Source organism: Stylophora pistillata, chromosome 8, assembly GCF_964205215.1.
Source record: "Stylophora pistillata chromosome 8, jaStyPist1.2, whole genome shotgun sequence".
NCBI classification, from domain to species: Eukaryota; Metazoa; Cnidaria; class Anthozoa; order Scleractinia; family Pocilloporidae; genus Stylophora; species Stylophora pistillata.
In genome coordinates this window covers 21,546,274-21,563,953 of record NC_142526.1, presented here as the reverse complement: position 1 = coordinate 21,563,953, position 17,680 = coordinate 21,546,274, and the positions used below count along the sequence as shown (strand labels likewise).

The 17,680-nt window shown below is 36.7% G+C and overlaps 1 protein-coding gene and 1 long non-coding RNA gene across 8 annotated transcripts in view; one reads left to right on the top strand and one right to left on the bottom strand.

Annotated features, from left to right (window-relative positions):
- Positions 1-1,081: 1,081 nt before the first annotated feature.
- On the top strand, positions 1,082-13,111 carry LOC111344206 (neuropeptide SIFamide receptor-like). Of its 6 annotated transcripts, XM_022951416.2 has the most exons (3): positions 8,385-9,871; positions 10,798-10,882; positions 11,307-13,111. In XM_022951416.2, the coding sequence occupies exons 2-3, from the start codon at positions 10,844-10,846 to the stop codon at positions 12,609-12,611; spliced, it is 1,344 nt and encodes a 447-aa protein (XP_022807151.1). In that variant the 5' UTR covers positions 8,385-9,871; positions 10,798-10,843; the 3' UTR covers positions 12,612-13,111. The 6 variants fall into 6 exon arrangements, with proteins under 6 accessions (XP_088587118.1, XP_088587116.1, XP_022807152.1 ...); XM_088730992.1 differs by lacking the exons at positions 8,385-9,871; positions 10,798-10,882 and adding an exon at positions 1,082-1,155; XM_088730990.1 differs by lacking the exons at positions 8,385-9,871; positions 10,798-10,882 and adding an exon at positions 1,088-1,160.
- LOC148725457 (uncharacterized) overlaps positions 12,616-17,680 on the bottom strand; it is a 5,231-nt gene continuing 166 nt past the window's right edge. Inside the window, exons 1-3 of one of the 2 annotated variants that reach the window (XR_015990889.1) lie at positions 17,619-17,680; positions 17,223-17,498; positions 12,616-14,205 (exon numbers count right to left, since the gene is read on the bottom strand). The exon at positions 17,619-17,680 is cut by the window's right edge and continues 166 nt beyond it. This is a non-coding gene — a long non-coding RNA (uncharacterized LOC148725457). Of the gene's footprint in view, positions 14,206-17,222 lie in introns of both variants that reach the window. The other variant, XR_015990888.1, reaches the window with a different exon arrangement.

The following is a 17,680-nucleotide window of genomic DNA, read 5'->3' as shown; positions in this document are numbered from 1 at the left end:
ATTGGCCCTCTGACTTCCCGAGTCGTGTAATAAATTGGTTGTATTGATGACAAAATTTCAAAACACTGTCGTTTTCTGAAACCTTGAAACTAGTATGATACAATTTGGTCACAGTGTCATCTAGTGGCAAAAGTGTTGGATGAATTCGTGCCTGTGAACAAAAGCTTTTGTATTTTAGTTTTAAAAAAAAAACCATCATGACAAGAAACAACAATAAGCCATGAAAATGGCTTAATTTTGAAATCATTTTGTGAATTGAACTTGATATAAAAGTTTCTCTTGCGTCATTTCAATTTTTCATGATTGTATTAGGATACGTCTATTGATCAAGCTAATTCAATTGTAAGAGCCCGTTCTCCGCGATATACTTTGAGCCTGCGGCATTTACCTCCTGACAATAATTACAATTCACTTTAATGTCATGGATCCACAGAACAGGATTTGGAGTATAATTATGGTTGAAATTACTCTTAAGGCAGCAAAAATCACATTTCTCTAAGACAGCAAAAATCAACATTTCTAGTTTTATCATTATAACTTTGCAGTCCTTCTTTTCCATCTTATTGAAACAACATAGCAGAAGCGAGTAACTATTCAATAAATATCGCGTTGTATCAAGCAAACAGACTCATTTTCAAAAAATTCAGAACAAAACGACATGATCAAAAAGCATGTATCTATCTCAAGGTGAAGACTAAATATTTCATCTGCTCATATTGACGACATGAGCCACACAATATTAATACATCAGAGTTAGAGATCTTATCATACATCCATTACCGACTTCCTTAACAAGTTTAGATTATCCTGATGTTACTGGAGAAATATGATTGATTTGACGTGTGTTTCCCTCCGTAAAATACGACACGTGTGAAGTGCGGTAAAGTTGTGTTTAAAATGAGCAAAATGACCCGCGCTCAAAGAAGGATGTTTGTTTCCATCAAAGTTGCAAATGTCAATTATGTGATAGCTTTCCAATCGTCACATCAATCAAAGCCATTTTCTGGGTGTATAATAGGCGGACAATGCTTCTTTCGGTAACTAATGCCATTATCACTGACTTGTCAGTTATAAGAAGCAAAAAAAATCGGGCGCTGTTTTCGACCGCCAGTCTAAGGAGGGTTAGCACAGCTGCAAGTAAGAAGAAAAACCCAAGTAAGGTAATATCAGGCACGAAAAGCACTAGCAACATGACGGTGCCGCTTTTAAATTCTTCCTTAGAGACGCAATGTATGATAATCATTCTGAAAACAGTATTCGCGTTCATCCTTATTAACATTTAATGTTCACAATGTAAGAGTGGTTAAATTCTGTAAATCAAACACGGTGACGTACTGGCCGATATCATCATTTTTTGTAGGGGTTAAATTATCAACAACAAGACAATTCCAACTTTTTTTTGCTACGTTAAAAATTTCTCATGAAGCATATAAGAATTGAGAGAAAAGAGAATTCGCAACAGAAATTGATAAATGATTAAACAGATGGTGTCTTCGATTTCAGTAAAGATAATCGATGTTGTGGTTAAAAATACGGGGAATTAACGACAGAAAATTGAGAATTCAACAAACAGATCTTATCTTCGATTTAAGATAATATGTTGTGGCTCAATTTTCTTCCCTTTTTAGATTTCTTATACTAATTTCTTTTTGGGTTGATAATATCTGAGAGCCAAATTGTCGGAAAGGGAAAAAGTTAGAGCAGGGCCGGATGAAATTGAGTGAAATTTTCAGGAAGCCTCGAATACGCAAAAGTTCTCCGGCCATTTCCTGTGCCGATCTCTTCTGTTGTTTGTCGGATGATTGATTTATCGAAATTAGACCCCCCCCCCCCCCCCCTATAGTTTTTATTCTTTCCTCTCCTATTTTATCCACTTTTCGTGAGCTAAACCACAATCTGTCATCATCTGCTGCAAAACTGCGGTCATGTGTGGGCGTAAAAAGTATCTGTCTTAGTGCCGAATATCACCCGAAAGGCAGATTTATACGCCAACCGAAACAGCCAAACGTTTTAAAATTTCTTCCCGTTCTTATCTCTTAACTGCTAGGAAAGATGAAGTTCAAAATTCAGCCGCGAGTTCCAGACCTTCGAATAAAGCAATAATATTTCACTGCTGACTCTTGCGCCATTATCTCCTCTTCAACACTTTAAACTAGAATGGCCATGGCTGACTATCTACAAAAAAAGAACAATTTTCAAGAGAGCGCCGGAGTTATTGCACGAGTTTTGCTTCACTGCATTCTTATTGGTTTGAAAAGCTTTCGCCACTGTCTCAACCAATCAGATATAAAACTAACAACAATCGAGACTTGATAGCCATGGCTGACTATCTGCAAAGAAAGAACAATTTTCAAGCGAGCGTCGGAGTTATTGCACGAGTTTTGCTTCACTGCGTTCTAATTGGTTTGAAAAGCTTTCGCCACTGTCTCAACCAATCAGATACAAAACTAACAACAATCGAGACTTGATAGCCATGGCTGACTATCTGCAAAGAAAGAACAATTTTCAAGCGAGCGTCGGAGTTATTGCACGAGTTTTGCTTCACTGCGTTCTAATTGGTTTGAAAAGCTTTCGCCACTGTCTCAACCAATCAGATACAAAACTAACAACAATCGAGACTTGATAGTGTTACTTTCTTTTCTCCTCATAAACTTTTCTTCTCCTCCCTTTAAGTGACCAGTGGCTCCTTGCAATGTACTCTTTTCGTCAGCTTTGCCGTTGTGAAGACTGTAGCTCTCACCCAGTTAAAATGCGCTTTATATAAAACAACAGTAACTGTTACTAACCAACGTGGGTACGTAAATGACAAAAACTTACTCCAACGCTTAACAGAAAGTTAAGTAAGGTAAATATTAATTTTACCGGTCGATCCTCATTAACTGGGGGGTTATCGCTCTTTGATGAAATGTCCATTATTAACTCTATTGCATAAAGTTTACTCCCAACCTCAAAGCAAATGTTGACTGCAAAGCTAACAAAGGTATACCGCTGGGTCTAAACAATTTACTGCCAAAACATTAGTTACATTCGAGCTCGGACGATACCGATTTTTCCTCCATAGCTTTAATTCACTAAAGAAAGAAAAACTACATTCGTAAAAAGGTAAATTTTTGGCTCGTTAGTGTGTTAAGCTAGTTTGCAGTGTGTATCGAAACAATCGCCATTTAGAAACGGGGTCTTTTCACCTGAGCACCTTACAGCGATTTCCAGAGGATAAAGCGTCAATTTCCCAGAATATTTGCAATCTATTAATTTATCAACAGTGGAATGATAGCAAAAGACAGTGTGTATGTGTGTATGCTAAATATCTAAAGAATTTTCCGTGGGACAAGGTACGCACTCTCTTGCACACAGTTAATTGCACAGGACTTGAAGAAACTCCATGACCCTCGCTTACGAAATTGTCCGCTTGAACGGAACGTTTATTCAGTGGTAGAGCTAGAACTACGTTTATGAGAAAATACAGAAGAGGAAGTTTCTTGTTTAATAATAATGGTAACAAAAATAGTAATGATAATAATAACAACTGCCTTATCAATGTTATTCAAGTTACAGCAAAAAAAAATATATCACTTTCCAAATAGATCAAAAGCTTTTTTGCGTTTGAGATCAATTGATATATGTGGCATTGTTTTTGAGAGGAATGTTTGCAGGTGAAACTTTGGTAAATGCATAAATCATTGTTGAATAGGTAGTTTGTTGCGACATGAGAATTACTCTCGTCAGCAGACAAATCTCATTGGTTAAGGTCCTTCACGTCAGTGACGTGGTAATCATGTGAAGGTCTCATAGTAATCATGCCGAGGTCACGTGGTAATCATGCACAAGCGCTGCTCACGCAATTCTTCTCCCTACTTCCTGCTGTAGAACTGCGGTTTCAATTTTTGGGAAACAAAACCGATCTATTCTTTAGAATGCTTTTCCTTTGTACTTATGGCCCCACTACAAGATCAGCAGCTTCTTGTCTTGGACAAACTTGTTCAAAAGATTCCTTTAATTTCCTAATAATTCCCCGCTTGTGACTAAATATGCAAATAATTCCTCTATTCATTCATGAATTTCATTGCAAATATAAAATCATGTTAGGTAGTGATGTAATATGAAAGTTAAATTTCGTCCGGTTGAGTAAAATATTATTTATAGCAGTTTGTCTCGCAAACAACACGCAACTGAGAACTCCAAATTGAAGGAAGAAGATAGAAAGGAAGACGGAAATGGCCACTTCTGTTATGAAAAAGTTTCCAAACACTTTCGCGTATTTTACCTTATTTCAATGGAGCATGAGTGAGAGAGGAAAAAAGCCCTGTGTGTGCCTATTAAAAAATGGGTATGTACCACAGCAAAGATGCATACACCACATGTCTCGCATAGCAATGCTCTTAAAAATATCTCTTATGGTTCAAATGTTCGCTTTCTACGTTTACATGATCACCAAACACTGAAAAAAAAAGCCGAGCTCCCAGCTGGAGAGAAATCTGGCTGTGTTGAGGGAGTTTGGAGATGAAAGTTGAAAAATTATCTGTCGACCGCTTACAAAAAAATACGATCAGTTCTCTCCGATTTTTAACCAAAACCGTACGAAACTCAAGTGCCTGACACTTCCCCGATTATTACGAAACTAAGTTACCATCATTTCTCTTTTCGAGTACCTCTTGACTCAGCAATATTGAATGCTTCTAAATATTTAAATTACCCTTTTTGATATGAATATGTTCCTCTTCTCCCAAAAGTACAAATCACTTCATTTCCGCGAAAACAACACTCAACAGAAATAATGTAATAGTTCGGCCGGCTGTATCCTTGGACTCGTTTGAGCACGCCTGTGGTCGACTGTACCTTTTAAATTTAACTTACCCAGGTGACACAAGAAACTGTTGCCATTAAAAGCCAAGTTTTGTTGAAACAAATAGTTTTGTTTCGTAGGTGTTTTGGCGGAAGCAGATACGCAGCTTCGCTAAAAAAAGTGAAAAGGATTTTTTAGTAAAAGATTCAGGGCTATTAGGCCTGTTGAGCAGATAACTGAATGTGATTTCAATTTACTGACTGATAGAAATAGCTCAGTTCCAGTCATATCTCTGCATGGAAATCTCTTAGAACATGTTAAAGGTGCCTGTGGCCAGCCCGCTCAGTCCACAGCATGAATTGTGTGGCGATTATATCCATTTAACTTAACCTTCAACGAGCTCTTATACCTTATCTTTCAAAGTTCGCTGTTGTTGTCATCGCAAAGGCATTGCTAACTGAGTACTACCAGAAAATAAGTGTTTAACACACAGGACGCTAAAGCAGTGTTTTGGCGCAGGAGGAAGGGGCTAACGATGTTTTACTCTACAGAGATATTAGTGGTAGAATTAAGCCGTATTTAACGAGATGCAACCTTGACCGCTTTTAAAGAGAGAACATTCGAGTGTGCACTTTGTATGCTCCTGTGAAAGTGATAGCCATTCTAATCAAACAGTCCAGGACGGAAGTTTCCGGAAAATAAATTGTACATATGAATAAGAAAATCGCACGAGATCAGGTCGGATTCAAATAAGCCAGTCTTAACCTCCGATGTAAACAATTTTTTTCTGAATCTTCTTAGTACTTTGCAGTTTTCATGATCTTTTGGCATGAATGGGTAAATGAGTAATGCCTGCCCCTTCTGTCGCTCCTCCCTCTTCCACCCACCTGCTTTGTTCGTCATTGCGAAACTAATTTACGTGGTAGGTTCACAGAATGTTCAGCATGATGCTCTTAAATGGCCACTTTGCAGATGACTGCAATATGGACATTTGACTCATAGGCCCCTTTTTTCACATTACGTTTTCATTTTTTTTTCTTTTTTTCTCATGGGCGCAGTTCATTTTCTTGCTTATGAAATCAAACCGAGAATGTAAAACGATTCGAACCCAAAAAGACTCCAAAAATTGAAAACACATTTTTATTGTTGATAATTTCTGTAAGCGCGGCTTCGTCTGAGTTAGTCTAGCTTTCAAAGAGAATTGTTATCTTTCTAACATAACGGATATTGCGGTTCGAAAGTTGTTTTTGGACACTTTTCTGTCCTTAATGTTTTTCCTTTTTTGTTCGTATCTTGGAACAGATAATATCTTTAGACAAATAACCGTGCATATTTTCGCGCCATCGTGCAATTTTTTATATATCTATTAAAATTGCTAAATAAACCCGCCTTTTTTTTCTTTGTAGACAGTTTTTCTTATGCATTTCATTTTTGCCCAAAACGTTCTGTAATTCAGCTGTAGTACCAATTTCATTTTGCTCAATTGTTTTCAGAGAATTTTTTTTTTTTCGGTGATAACCAAAAAAAATAATCATGCATTGTCTGAGTTCATACATGTCTGGGTGAGCAATCGCCAAAACACCACCCTACGACCATGAACAGCATGAAGTCAGCTTAATCAGTTCGTCTACCGGTCGTTTTGAACCAAACTGAGTTAAGCTAGTCGGTCATCTTTTTAGGCATGGTCACACTTAGGAACAATTTTCAAAAGTATGCTTACTATGCGGTTGAAACTATCGTTAACTATTGTCGAGGGACATTTTCAAGTGCGACGCCAACTTTTCCAAAAATATAAAAACTACCGTAGTGCTTGAGTGGGGAAGGTAGATTCTGGAAAAATTGAGTGAAACAAAAGAAATCACAAGGTCAGTTGTCAACGAAATTCACAGTAGGATAACTTTTGGTAAAAATATAAATGTTTTTCTCGTGCCTTCTGACTTCATATTCATTTTGCTTGACCGTGCGTCAAACGCCGCGCAAAAAATCTCTCTCAGATCCTTTTATATTAACTGAAAAATCTCTGGGGTTGAATGGCCAAAGTCTTTAAACGTATTTATTTATCCTAGCCCCAAGAACGTACACAAAAACACATCCGTCTCCATATTGAGGCTTGTATTTGGTGATCAATACATAAGGAGCTTTTGAGATGGCTGGTTAGAAGATATTTCCGAACTGAAAACTGATATTCACAAGGAAAACCCCATCAAATGAGGTACATAAGAACAATAGCTGGTTAATTCTAAGTCGAAGTTTTAAGAGCGTTAGAGCTATGGTTTTCTATCAAATAATTTTTTAAGTGCGCTCACACGTGTGGTGTTTTCAACCAGATCAAGTACACGACATGATTCTAAAGCAACAGTTATTTTGAAAGCCAACCACTAACACTCTGAAACACTTTGTCTCATGCAGAGCTTTTGGATGAACATACTAAACTGAAATATTTCATTTTTTATGAATGCTTCATCCAGTCGACATCTCGTTTTCACTTGTTTGCAAAACGCTCTTACTTGAACCAGTAAAGCCGATTTCTCTACATCCGACGTGGAAGAATACGGAAAACATCTGGTAAAACTGTCCGATCGAACAAGGATCGGCTTCTCTCGTTTACTCAGAGGGAATAATTAAGACCCTAAAGCAGACATTTTGGAGATATTTATTTTCGCAATAATATTTAGAAGTAGCAGCCCCAAGGCTGAATTCTGAAGGTATTCCATACACATGTGTTTTTCAAAATGACAACATATATTTTTTCTTATTTTTTTATGCCTGCGAAATGGCAATTTGTGTCTTACTTTGGAAAGTAACACATGCTGTTATCGACAATTGATTCTGGGTTTTGCGATAACATCAGAATCAATTTATTTGCGAGAACCCCAGTGTGGTGTTTTTACGAGTGTTTTACAATTGCATGTTAAAATCCAAGCAGCCAGATATATGAATTCCTCATAGCCATAATAATTATCACATTATATAGATAGTATAATAAAGATGTAAATAATGCATAAGTAGTGGGAGTTTATTGCGGCTAAAAAAAAACTCAAACAACTTTATTAATTATTTTCCATATACAACGTTTATCGCAAAATCAGCAAAATCGAGGGCTGTCTACATAAAAGAGCACCGAACAATTGCTTTAATGCATAGGCTTTTTAATCGTCTATAATTAATTGATATTCTTAACACAAGCCATTGTGTCACTCATACATAATAGCTTTTACCCCTGTATTGTTGGCTACCTATTTGAGTTTCCTTAAGCACAGAATTTGAATCTATCTGCATTTAATTTCCCGTATTTTGAGTACATCGTCTTTAAATTAAATATTTGAGACGCACTTGCCAAATGCTTAGCGCGCTCGATTCCAGATCGTGACTTCGCAGGTTCCAGCTGATTCGCTCCCTGTCGGGACGAGATATTTAACCATCACGTGACCACTCTCGACGCAGGAGTGCAAGTATGTTTCAGTGGACTGTCAGAGAAACCAGTAACGAAATGCTAGGGTAACATTTATTCATTTTTATTTTATTCCTTTTATTTCCTCCATTCATAAGTATTACAAGGTTGTTATTGTATTATAAAAGGAATTACGTATTAATGATGCACAGTAAGAAGTACTGAAGGAAGAGGCCAAGGTGAAATAAAAACTAATTAGGGCCATTTTACAACGACAAACTTAAAGGCTCTACTATTTTCAAATCAACAACAACAACAACACACCACACACACATACACAAGGATTGCATCAAGACAGGCTAATGCTGAGCAAAGTAATATTGTAAAGTACCTTTTAGAAGAGGATATGATGATGTATTGCGAATAGAAAGAGGGAGGTCGCTCCAATCACATTACCGATAACGGTGGGGCTCAGTAAATTCTTCATATGAATTCTGGAAGGAACAGTATCAAGATTTGCGCATGTGCGAATTTCGATCTCAATCCAGGGGGGACTAGTAATCTGGTTGGTTTATCGAAAGCTGCTCAGTCTACGGGGATATAAAGATATAAAGCATGGTTTTCTTCGTATGTCAAGACAAAAGCATCTCGACTGGTTGTGAGTGGGAATCGAAAAGATCTTGATTACTTTCACATCTACGCCTACTACGTTTCATAGATTTATCAAATGAGGGATAGGTTGCAAAATATCTTTATTAGTGCACTTAGATGTTTCTCAATTATTACGAAATACTGAGAATATTTCTTGAAAGTGGAAAAGGAATTTCGAATATAACGTATCGCAAAGGGAAAATCAATTTTTATCACATTTACTGTAAATACTGTTGGTCAGTTTTGTTTTCTTAGAGCAGTCTATTTCAAACTTGTTGAAGAATTTTCAAGAATTTAGCATGAAAACGTGATCAGGGCCACGTAAGCGTTGTCAGTTGAGTTAATCTGAAGAAAACACCTGCCAAATAGACTTGAGCTGCAATCATTAACCTGGTAGTTTTAGAGTTGTGTTTTATAATTAGTAATTCTACATAGGAAAAACTAACTTCCTGCTTTTTTCTTTTCACCAAAACGTCTGTCCCTTTTTAATCTGATCCACATATCATTTTGAATATAATCTCTTCAGCGCATGGAAATGCTTGCAAGAACAATAGCAGGATTCTTTTCAAATTTTTAAATGTAATAAATAATATTCTCGATATCCTAGAATGATAGTAATCACTGCCTCAAATTTCAGATTTAATATATTTGCATCCCAGAATGGATGTCAGTTAATTTGCTTTAAGCAAACGTTGAACTTCTTTGCATATTATTATTTCTGCTGATTTCGCGATGTCATCGCCCTCATAAATTAAGAACCGCGCAAATCGACAGCAAGCAAATAACAGTGAAATAGCAGGTGGAACGGAAGTGTCATCCCTAAAAGTCTTATCTACTCCCTCACGAATATCGAGGAACCGATTGCTCTGCCCCTGTTATTCAAGTTTAAAAATAGTGGGTCACAATCAAAGGCGTCCGATCACGATCAGCGATTAAGGAAAGGACTCAAACTTCTACATCTTAGTCGTATTATTTTAAAAGCATCTATTTTCAGGTTACAAGTTTCCAACTAATGAGAACTGGCAAAAAAATGTAATGTGTTTGAGGTATGATAATTAACTTTTTCATTCAGTTCTAAAAACTAGTCATTCAGTTTTTCACATATCTTTTGCGGTAATGTTTTCCTTTTAAGCAATCACCATCTATCTTGATACATGCAGGTTTTACAGAAGAAAGGTGTAGCTTTGGGAATTTTTGCGCACTCTTATGAAATTTGCTGAAGTTCAAATTTTTTCTTATTTGCAATCTGTTGTCAGATCATCTCATCCCTCTAAATCTTTCAGGGATTCAGAATGCTGACAAAAAATTATACAGCGATAATTTCCTGGGCAAATGAAACATCCAAAATTACAAAATATCGCAGGCTTCTCGACAGTTACTGAAATTTCTCAATATCATTTTGTTCTAAGCCAAGGGATGCCAATTAGACATTGCTAAAAAATATTTCTCCTTATGATGACTTTTACGCGAATATCCGGTTGGGACACATTTCTAGACCTCTTGCTTCTAATTCCATACCAGTAAATGAAAATAGAGAGTCATGATTTAGTTTGAAAGCTATCTGTTTTAATTTCTAACCAGATATTTTTTGAAAAAGCATTGATTAAGTTTTAGAAACGCTTCTTGGTTACCGGCTAAATGACGAAGACTACCAACCATGTTAATAGATTCAGACGGGTGTCCAAAATGAACACTACACCGAGCAAACAATTTTTAATTTCTAGTAAGAAATTGCTTGAAATGATATTGAATTTTGTTGAGATGTTTCATTGGTAATAAACTCTGTGAACGACTAACTTTCAGCAGTTTACTAATGTTGTAAGTGGACAATTGTTAATAGCTCTAAGCGGGTGGCCAAAATTAAACAAAGCGACAAAAACATGAATTTTTTATATACTTAAGTGTTTTTTATACTTTAATCACGTACAAGCAGCACTGAAGTTTTTTTATCTTTTCCGTTTTTTTTTTTCAGAGACAGTTTTTGACACACATTTACGCAGTACATTACGCAAAACATTATGCAGTACATTATCTACAGTACGTTAAAATTACACAAGGTATAGAAAACTCTAGTATGAAAAATAAAATAATTAAACTTGCCTACAAATTATTATAATAGACCCTGTCAAAGATAATCAATAAATCTTTGCTCAATACTTGCAGTATCCAAAAACAAACAATTTTCGACAGACTGTAAATATCTAACAGACAGAGAGCAGAAGATTTTTCCGCAGCTATGTACTAATCTTATATTGATGCAAGGTTAGAAAGATATTTTCAGATCGGTTTGTTTTCTATTGCTTATCGAAACAAAATACTTATTTAGCTTTACATGTTAATTACAGCATTCGTGTGTTCGATATTTTAACATCACGTGCTTACCCTAACTATTCACTTGGTAATCCTCACGGATTAGATAAAAACAAATACGTAGCTTTAGCAGTTTCATTTAGTTTCTAATGTTAATATTTTGCTTTACAGATTGAAATAATGAACTTCTCTTCGACTATCGATTCCTTGAACAACAGCATTAACATTACAAGCTCATCGTCTAGTCCATGTTACGTCCACGATGCGTTCTCAGTCAAACTCGGACGAGTAATTGCCTACAGTGTAATTATATTGGCATCGTTGTTTGGAAACATCTTCATTGTTTCTGTGGTTTCCAGATATGGAAGGAGGCGAAAGACCATCAACTTATCTGTTGTGAATATGGCAATTGCAAATCTTGTCATTACCATCGTATATATGCCGAGATTGATCCCGATGTATTTAATTGGTTCTGTTTGGCTCGTTGAGGGAGATTTTGGTTACGTTCTGTGCAAAACTGCTCCATTTCTTCACACGGTAGCAATTATCGCCTCAGTTTTGACTCTGTTGACCTCAAGTCTCGACACTTTCTGCGCCGTAGCGTTTCCTTTGAGAAATCCCTTCACTACCAAAGTAGCAAAATTTGCGATTTTTCTTATATGGGTTTTGGCAGTTATCGCCCGAGTGCCCTACTTCATAGCCTTGCGCACCAAGACTTCTAAGGGAAGACAAACTTGCAGTTCCAGTCTTACAAAAGCGTTTAATAACGAGGACGCCCGAGATATATACTACACGTTCCTTTTCATAGCGTTTTATGCTACCCCATGGCTGGGGATATTCGTCTTGTATCTAGCCGTTGCTTTCAAACTTAAAACAGGTAAAACTCCCCGCCAGGAGAGAACAACAGCGGTTCGCTTGGACAGATTACGAATCAGAGCAATACGTAACATAGCAAAAATGATGATTTTAATTACACTTGTGTTCTTAGTTTGCTGGATAACATACTTCACAGCCCAAATTACCTACAGCAAAGTTCCATGCAGCTTCAGATTTTGGCGCATTTTCTTGGCGCATAGTAATTGTGCTATTAGCCCCATATTGTTTGCTGTTTACAATTCAACAGTGCGGCGAGGAATTAAGGATCTTGTAAAAAAAATTAGGTCACCGACAAAGGATCTTCAGGAAAATGATGCTTTTCGCGGTAATCTTTTTCAAAAGAAGGGAGGAATGCGTAGAAAAGTTTATACATTGTCTCCAACACAAAATAAAGGAGGAAAAACACCGACCTTTTTTCATGACGAAAGCATAATCTTGAGTGACTTAAGTGAGATGAATCGAAGAGATTACACGCGAAGAAAAATGAATTCCACAAGTAGAAAAAATCAAGGAAGATTCGAACTCGGAATTGTGAATCATGGAAATCAAGACAATAACAGATTGACAAATGGATTTCTTAGTTTTAACGCATTAAAATAGATGCTTGGTGATACTAAATCAAAACTTTATTCTGAAATGTTAAAAAAGTAGGAACGTTTTCATCGTTAAAATCCTTACATGATAACAGTGAAATCTCTGTTATTACGTGTGTCCTAAGAGAATATAATGACTAAGAATAGGATAAGCTGGTACCTTAAAAAAAAGTTCTTCTCCTTGAGAACTATCAAAACATAAAGACCCAAAAGGCATTAATTTTTCATTGCGTAGAGAGCGCAGTAGAAGAAGCTTATAAAACCTGGATCAAAAAATACAAATCGTTATTTGCAAAACCTCAATTGATCACGCGATACTTGACAGTGAAAAAATAACCTTTACTCTGCCAAACATGCTAAAAACTAAAACTGTTATATAATGCTAAAATGATAGCTTGTAATCATCTCTGAATTTTTTTCAGTTTTACGATTAGACTTCAACACTGTATCATGCTTTTTCTTCCACCTTGTTTACTAAAGTCTCATTAAAAATATAATCTAAAAATAGTTATGTTTTGACAAAACTGCACGAACTGCATGAAGAAAACTTAACATGATTAAAAAAGGGACAAAATGCAAAGGCTAAGCTTTGGTCAATTGCAGTCATTCATGATAAAACAGTTGGGTCCCTTTCTTTCTGGTTAAAGTAAAATATTTTGCATCTCCCCTTTTGTTGATTTTCCAAAGCAAACTCACATGGCATTGACAGAGCTTTGTTTCTATGCAAAGCGAAACTTGTTCCTTTTACAAAGAATGAAGACAGGGTAGTTTGCCTTAAATACAAAACAGTTTCCGCGCTAAACAAGGGGTATGAAGGCAGAAAAAATTGTCTGATACGTGCAAATTTTGTTGCGTAAATTAACTCACCCTTCGCCATCATTTAGTGGTATGTTATGTGAAAAAATTGTATCGACATCTTGTTGCAAAGAGAAACACTCAATTTCGTTTTGTATAAACATTCACAAGTGTATATGGAGCATTTTAAGTCTTTCAACGATCAAAACAATATACCTTTTCTTTGGAATTGCTCAAAGTTCCACCTAAAGCAAGCACCACCTTCACGCTCTTTCTCGAGTGTGACATTCCTAGCTTGTTCCTGAACCACAAATGTCTTTTGTTTGAAAAGAAGAGATATGAAAGAGGAAAAGCAGTCTTCACCAGCTTTTATGAAAGAGTAACGCCGGAATATTGTCGCATTCAAGTGATAACCGCTGCCCAGTTAGCCCAATGGATAGACCGCTGGACTGTTGCGGTGCGGGAGGTGGTGTGTTCGAGCCCCGGCCGGACCAACACTCAAGGTCTTAAAATAATTGAGAAGAATTTGCTACCTTTTTATAACATCAAGAAATGGTTAGATATTCTAGTCTTCTCGGATACGGACGAATGAATGGAGGTCCCGTCTCCTACAGGGTTGGGGTAGGAGACGTTAATTTCCCACACACGAGATTACTGTGTGATGGATGTCCTCCCCTGGAGTGGGATGGGTGGGAAGGTGAGATCGATATGGACTGAAGCGGCTGCCAGAGGCGCCTGAGAAAATGCCGACGTCTGTTCTCCACCTTAACAACATCTCATTGTAAGAAAACCTGTAATTCAGTTCTCTGCAAAAGGTTTGAATAAACATCATATTAGTATCATATTAGTATAGTTACCGACGATGATAGATTCTCCATAACAAGGGCCCAGGCAGGATTCCCCAGGGAAGAGGAGAAGGGTTGGGAGGGGTGTCCTGCAATGTGGTCTTCCTAAACTTATCGGGCATGTCAAGATGTATCAACGATTCAAATTATCACTTTCTTAACAAAAAGGGCCGGGAAGAGGGAGGTGCAAACCTCCAAAGACTCCTCCTAGAGGCCATAGGCCCATGCCTCTTACTAGAACCTATCCAACTGTAACCCCTAGAATGGAAGGAGGAATCGAAAAGACCTAATTTGAGGAAGCGGACACTCTAAGTTGTGCACCCTCTACACTGTTCCCATAGCAACGCTCCATTAAGTAAGCAAAAGAGAAACACGTTGTCATAATTAAGATCCCGTTTGTTCAGGTAAATTTTTTATATCATAATTCTTTAGGACTTTGTTTGTTTTTGTTTGTTTTGCGCTTCTCGGTCTTCTTGAACTCATAAAATTTTATCCTATCCATAACCTAACCACAGGCAAAATTGTCGTAGCTGCCTCTTCGAATTTTCAGCGCTCTATTTATGTTTCCGTTTCCGTTCCATTGATTGGTTGGTAGGCCTTTCTCGATTATGCAAGTAAAACTAATCTACTAGAAATTCTCGCATAAAGCCAAAAAAATGCTAAAATAATGCCTGATTTCTTTAAAAAATGCCACTTGAATTAAAAAAATTGCTTTGTTTTATTTCAAACAAAACGTACAATTTCTTATATTATATGCTCATATCAACAACAGCTGATACTTAATAACTGTTTATTTATAAAACTTGGAGTCAGAATTAAAACTTTTCCAGCCAACAGCCACTAAACAGTGATATTTGAAGCGCTACCATGCGCTGGGTACACACAACCTAGACTAGCACAATTCTGTTCAACATCTAACTCATATGAAACGTTTACGTTTTATATGAGTTACAACTGTAAGCCGTTGTGAGCGCTTATCGCTTGTTGTATTGTGCCATCACACTGGCTTGAATGTAATCGACGAGAGCACAATCTTGCTGCTCACTGAAAGAGGCTTTCAGGATTGAAAAAACCCTTCCTGCGGCTGTAGTGATCGATCTCTTGCTATAGATGATGCAACTGGTCTATCTTGCAAGTTCGTGGCCGACGCCATCTTGGCTGAGCAAGAGAAACTTGAGTTACCCTCTGACCACCCATACCTTTTTATCCCTTGGTGTTAGTGGGTCATGTAACGGAAACAGACAATCTACACACACAAGTAACGCATCACAAGTATACAAGTAACACAACGCACAAACAGTCGAAACAGACAGAAAAGAATCAAAATTGTGAAACTCTAGGATTATTTATCCTTCTGAGTGCTGAAATCTGGATCACAGTCATGATAAATGACAGAAAATGCTAGCAATTCTTTTTCAAGAAAAAACGAAAAGAAATGCTCGTTTTCCCAAAAATGCCGAAAAAAATGCTAGCATAATCGAGAAAGGCCTATTGATTGGTGTTGAGTTAACCTAACCACCACATTTTTTTTAATATTTCAATTGTTAATTTGTTTTAAGTTAATTAATTCATGATGTTATTGTCTTAATTGTAATTGTCATTGAAAAACCTTTATGGGGATTCATAGTTCTTAGTTTCATAATTCGTAGATAACGTCATCCATGAGTAGAAGCGTGACTCTGATACCAAACAAAACGTCTGAAGAAAGCGTGACAGCAAAACTTTAGACTCAACTTGTTTGAAGGGAAAACATGAAGCGATGATCAAAAAGGTTTACAAAGGCGAAAAAAGACTCAATAAGGTAAAGAAATAAGTGGTTCGAAATGTGGTCTTTAAGTGCGTTTTTTCCTCCATTATGACAGTCATATGTTGAAAATCGTTCGATAACAATTTTCTTGACATTTCTCATTGTCTTGACAATTGGCTTATTGTCTTGCCATTCGACAATAATTGTTCAAAAGGGACTAGAGAAAGTAGAAATTAAAGCCATTTCTCACCCCCTGGCCCTTTGAATGCAACCGGACTGTTCAAGCTTACAAAATTTAACCCTAACAATTGTTATGCGTTCACTCGCTTAGATTTGTTTTGTCTGCGATTTATTACCATATGACAAGATCTTTCAAGCGTGATTTCTTTGGCTTAAATTTTGTTATGTCTGTGAAATATAATATATCACAAATTTTTTTGGCACTTTTAATGGCTAAGATTTCATCATGTTAGTTTTAAATTTTGTCCTATCTATAATTTGATCAGGGTCTTTTTGATGTCTTGTGATTGCCAATTTCAGCAGTTTCACAATTTTCTTTCATCAAGAATTAATTTGATTCAAACATGGATGGATTCACTGCTTTGTACAGAACTCAGCAATCAGAAGAGAATGAACGTGAAATATTGCGAATTAAATAGACAAGAAAATTGATCAATTCAAACCATCTTTTGTTATGATTAAAAATTTGAAATCAATCCTGTTCGCTAAAATACCGGATAGTCCGTAATCAAAGCAGGCTGCGATGGAACATGTTCAGCGTTCTCAATTGTGTATATTTATGCTCACCTTTTTCAACATTGCTTATTTTCATTTTCTGATGCAATAACTGCTCCTAATCGATTTAACACGAAACTTCAGAGAACCAACCAAGTAGGACAACAAAGATCTTTTAAGCTTTAGAATGGTACAAAACCGACTAAAAACGAGCCTGTTACAAGCGATTATTGATCGAAGAGTGAAATGATTTCTGTTACAAAGCCTCTCAAAATAAATTGAAAGAGGGTTTCTAAAATCTTTGACTCTCAAGTTCGGTTGAACCCGAAAAAACATGGCGTAAGTGTCACTATAAGTGGATCTCTCTAGCAATTTTTAGATCTATACTAGTTATTGAGAAACCACTTCCACAATTGAAATTTCCAAAAAATTATAGTCTAAGGCAACATGCGTTTATCCAAGAGTGTTTTTGCTTCCCCGACACTACCTTACTTACCCTCGCACAAAAAGTCGCGTTAAAACCGGCGACATTGTACACATCGACGTGGGCTTTACGAGTTGTTCTCTGTTCAGTCATCGCAGTAAAGCAATACATACTGAATCCACCATCCTACTTTTCTCTGACGTACCCTTCGGCCTGACTTGATTGGCGTGAACTGCTCTTTCAATCGCTTTTATGCAATGCCATTATCATTCAACTACGATGGACACGATGAGTTGTATTTTGCTAAGTTCGTTGTTTTACTTACTTGACTTTCTTCAAGCTTTCGTCCTGTTGATAACAAGGAATCACAGTAAATATTGTGTAAGTTTTGTTATAGAAACCGAATACAGATCTATGTGAACCATGGCCAATGACCACCCTACAATTACACAAATCAACATACTAAACTTTTGAGTGAGGATTGTTGAGCGTGATCGGTATCAAATAATGCACTAGTAGACTTCACAAAG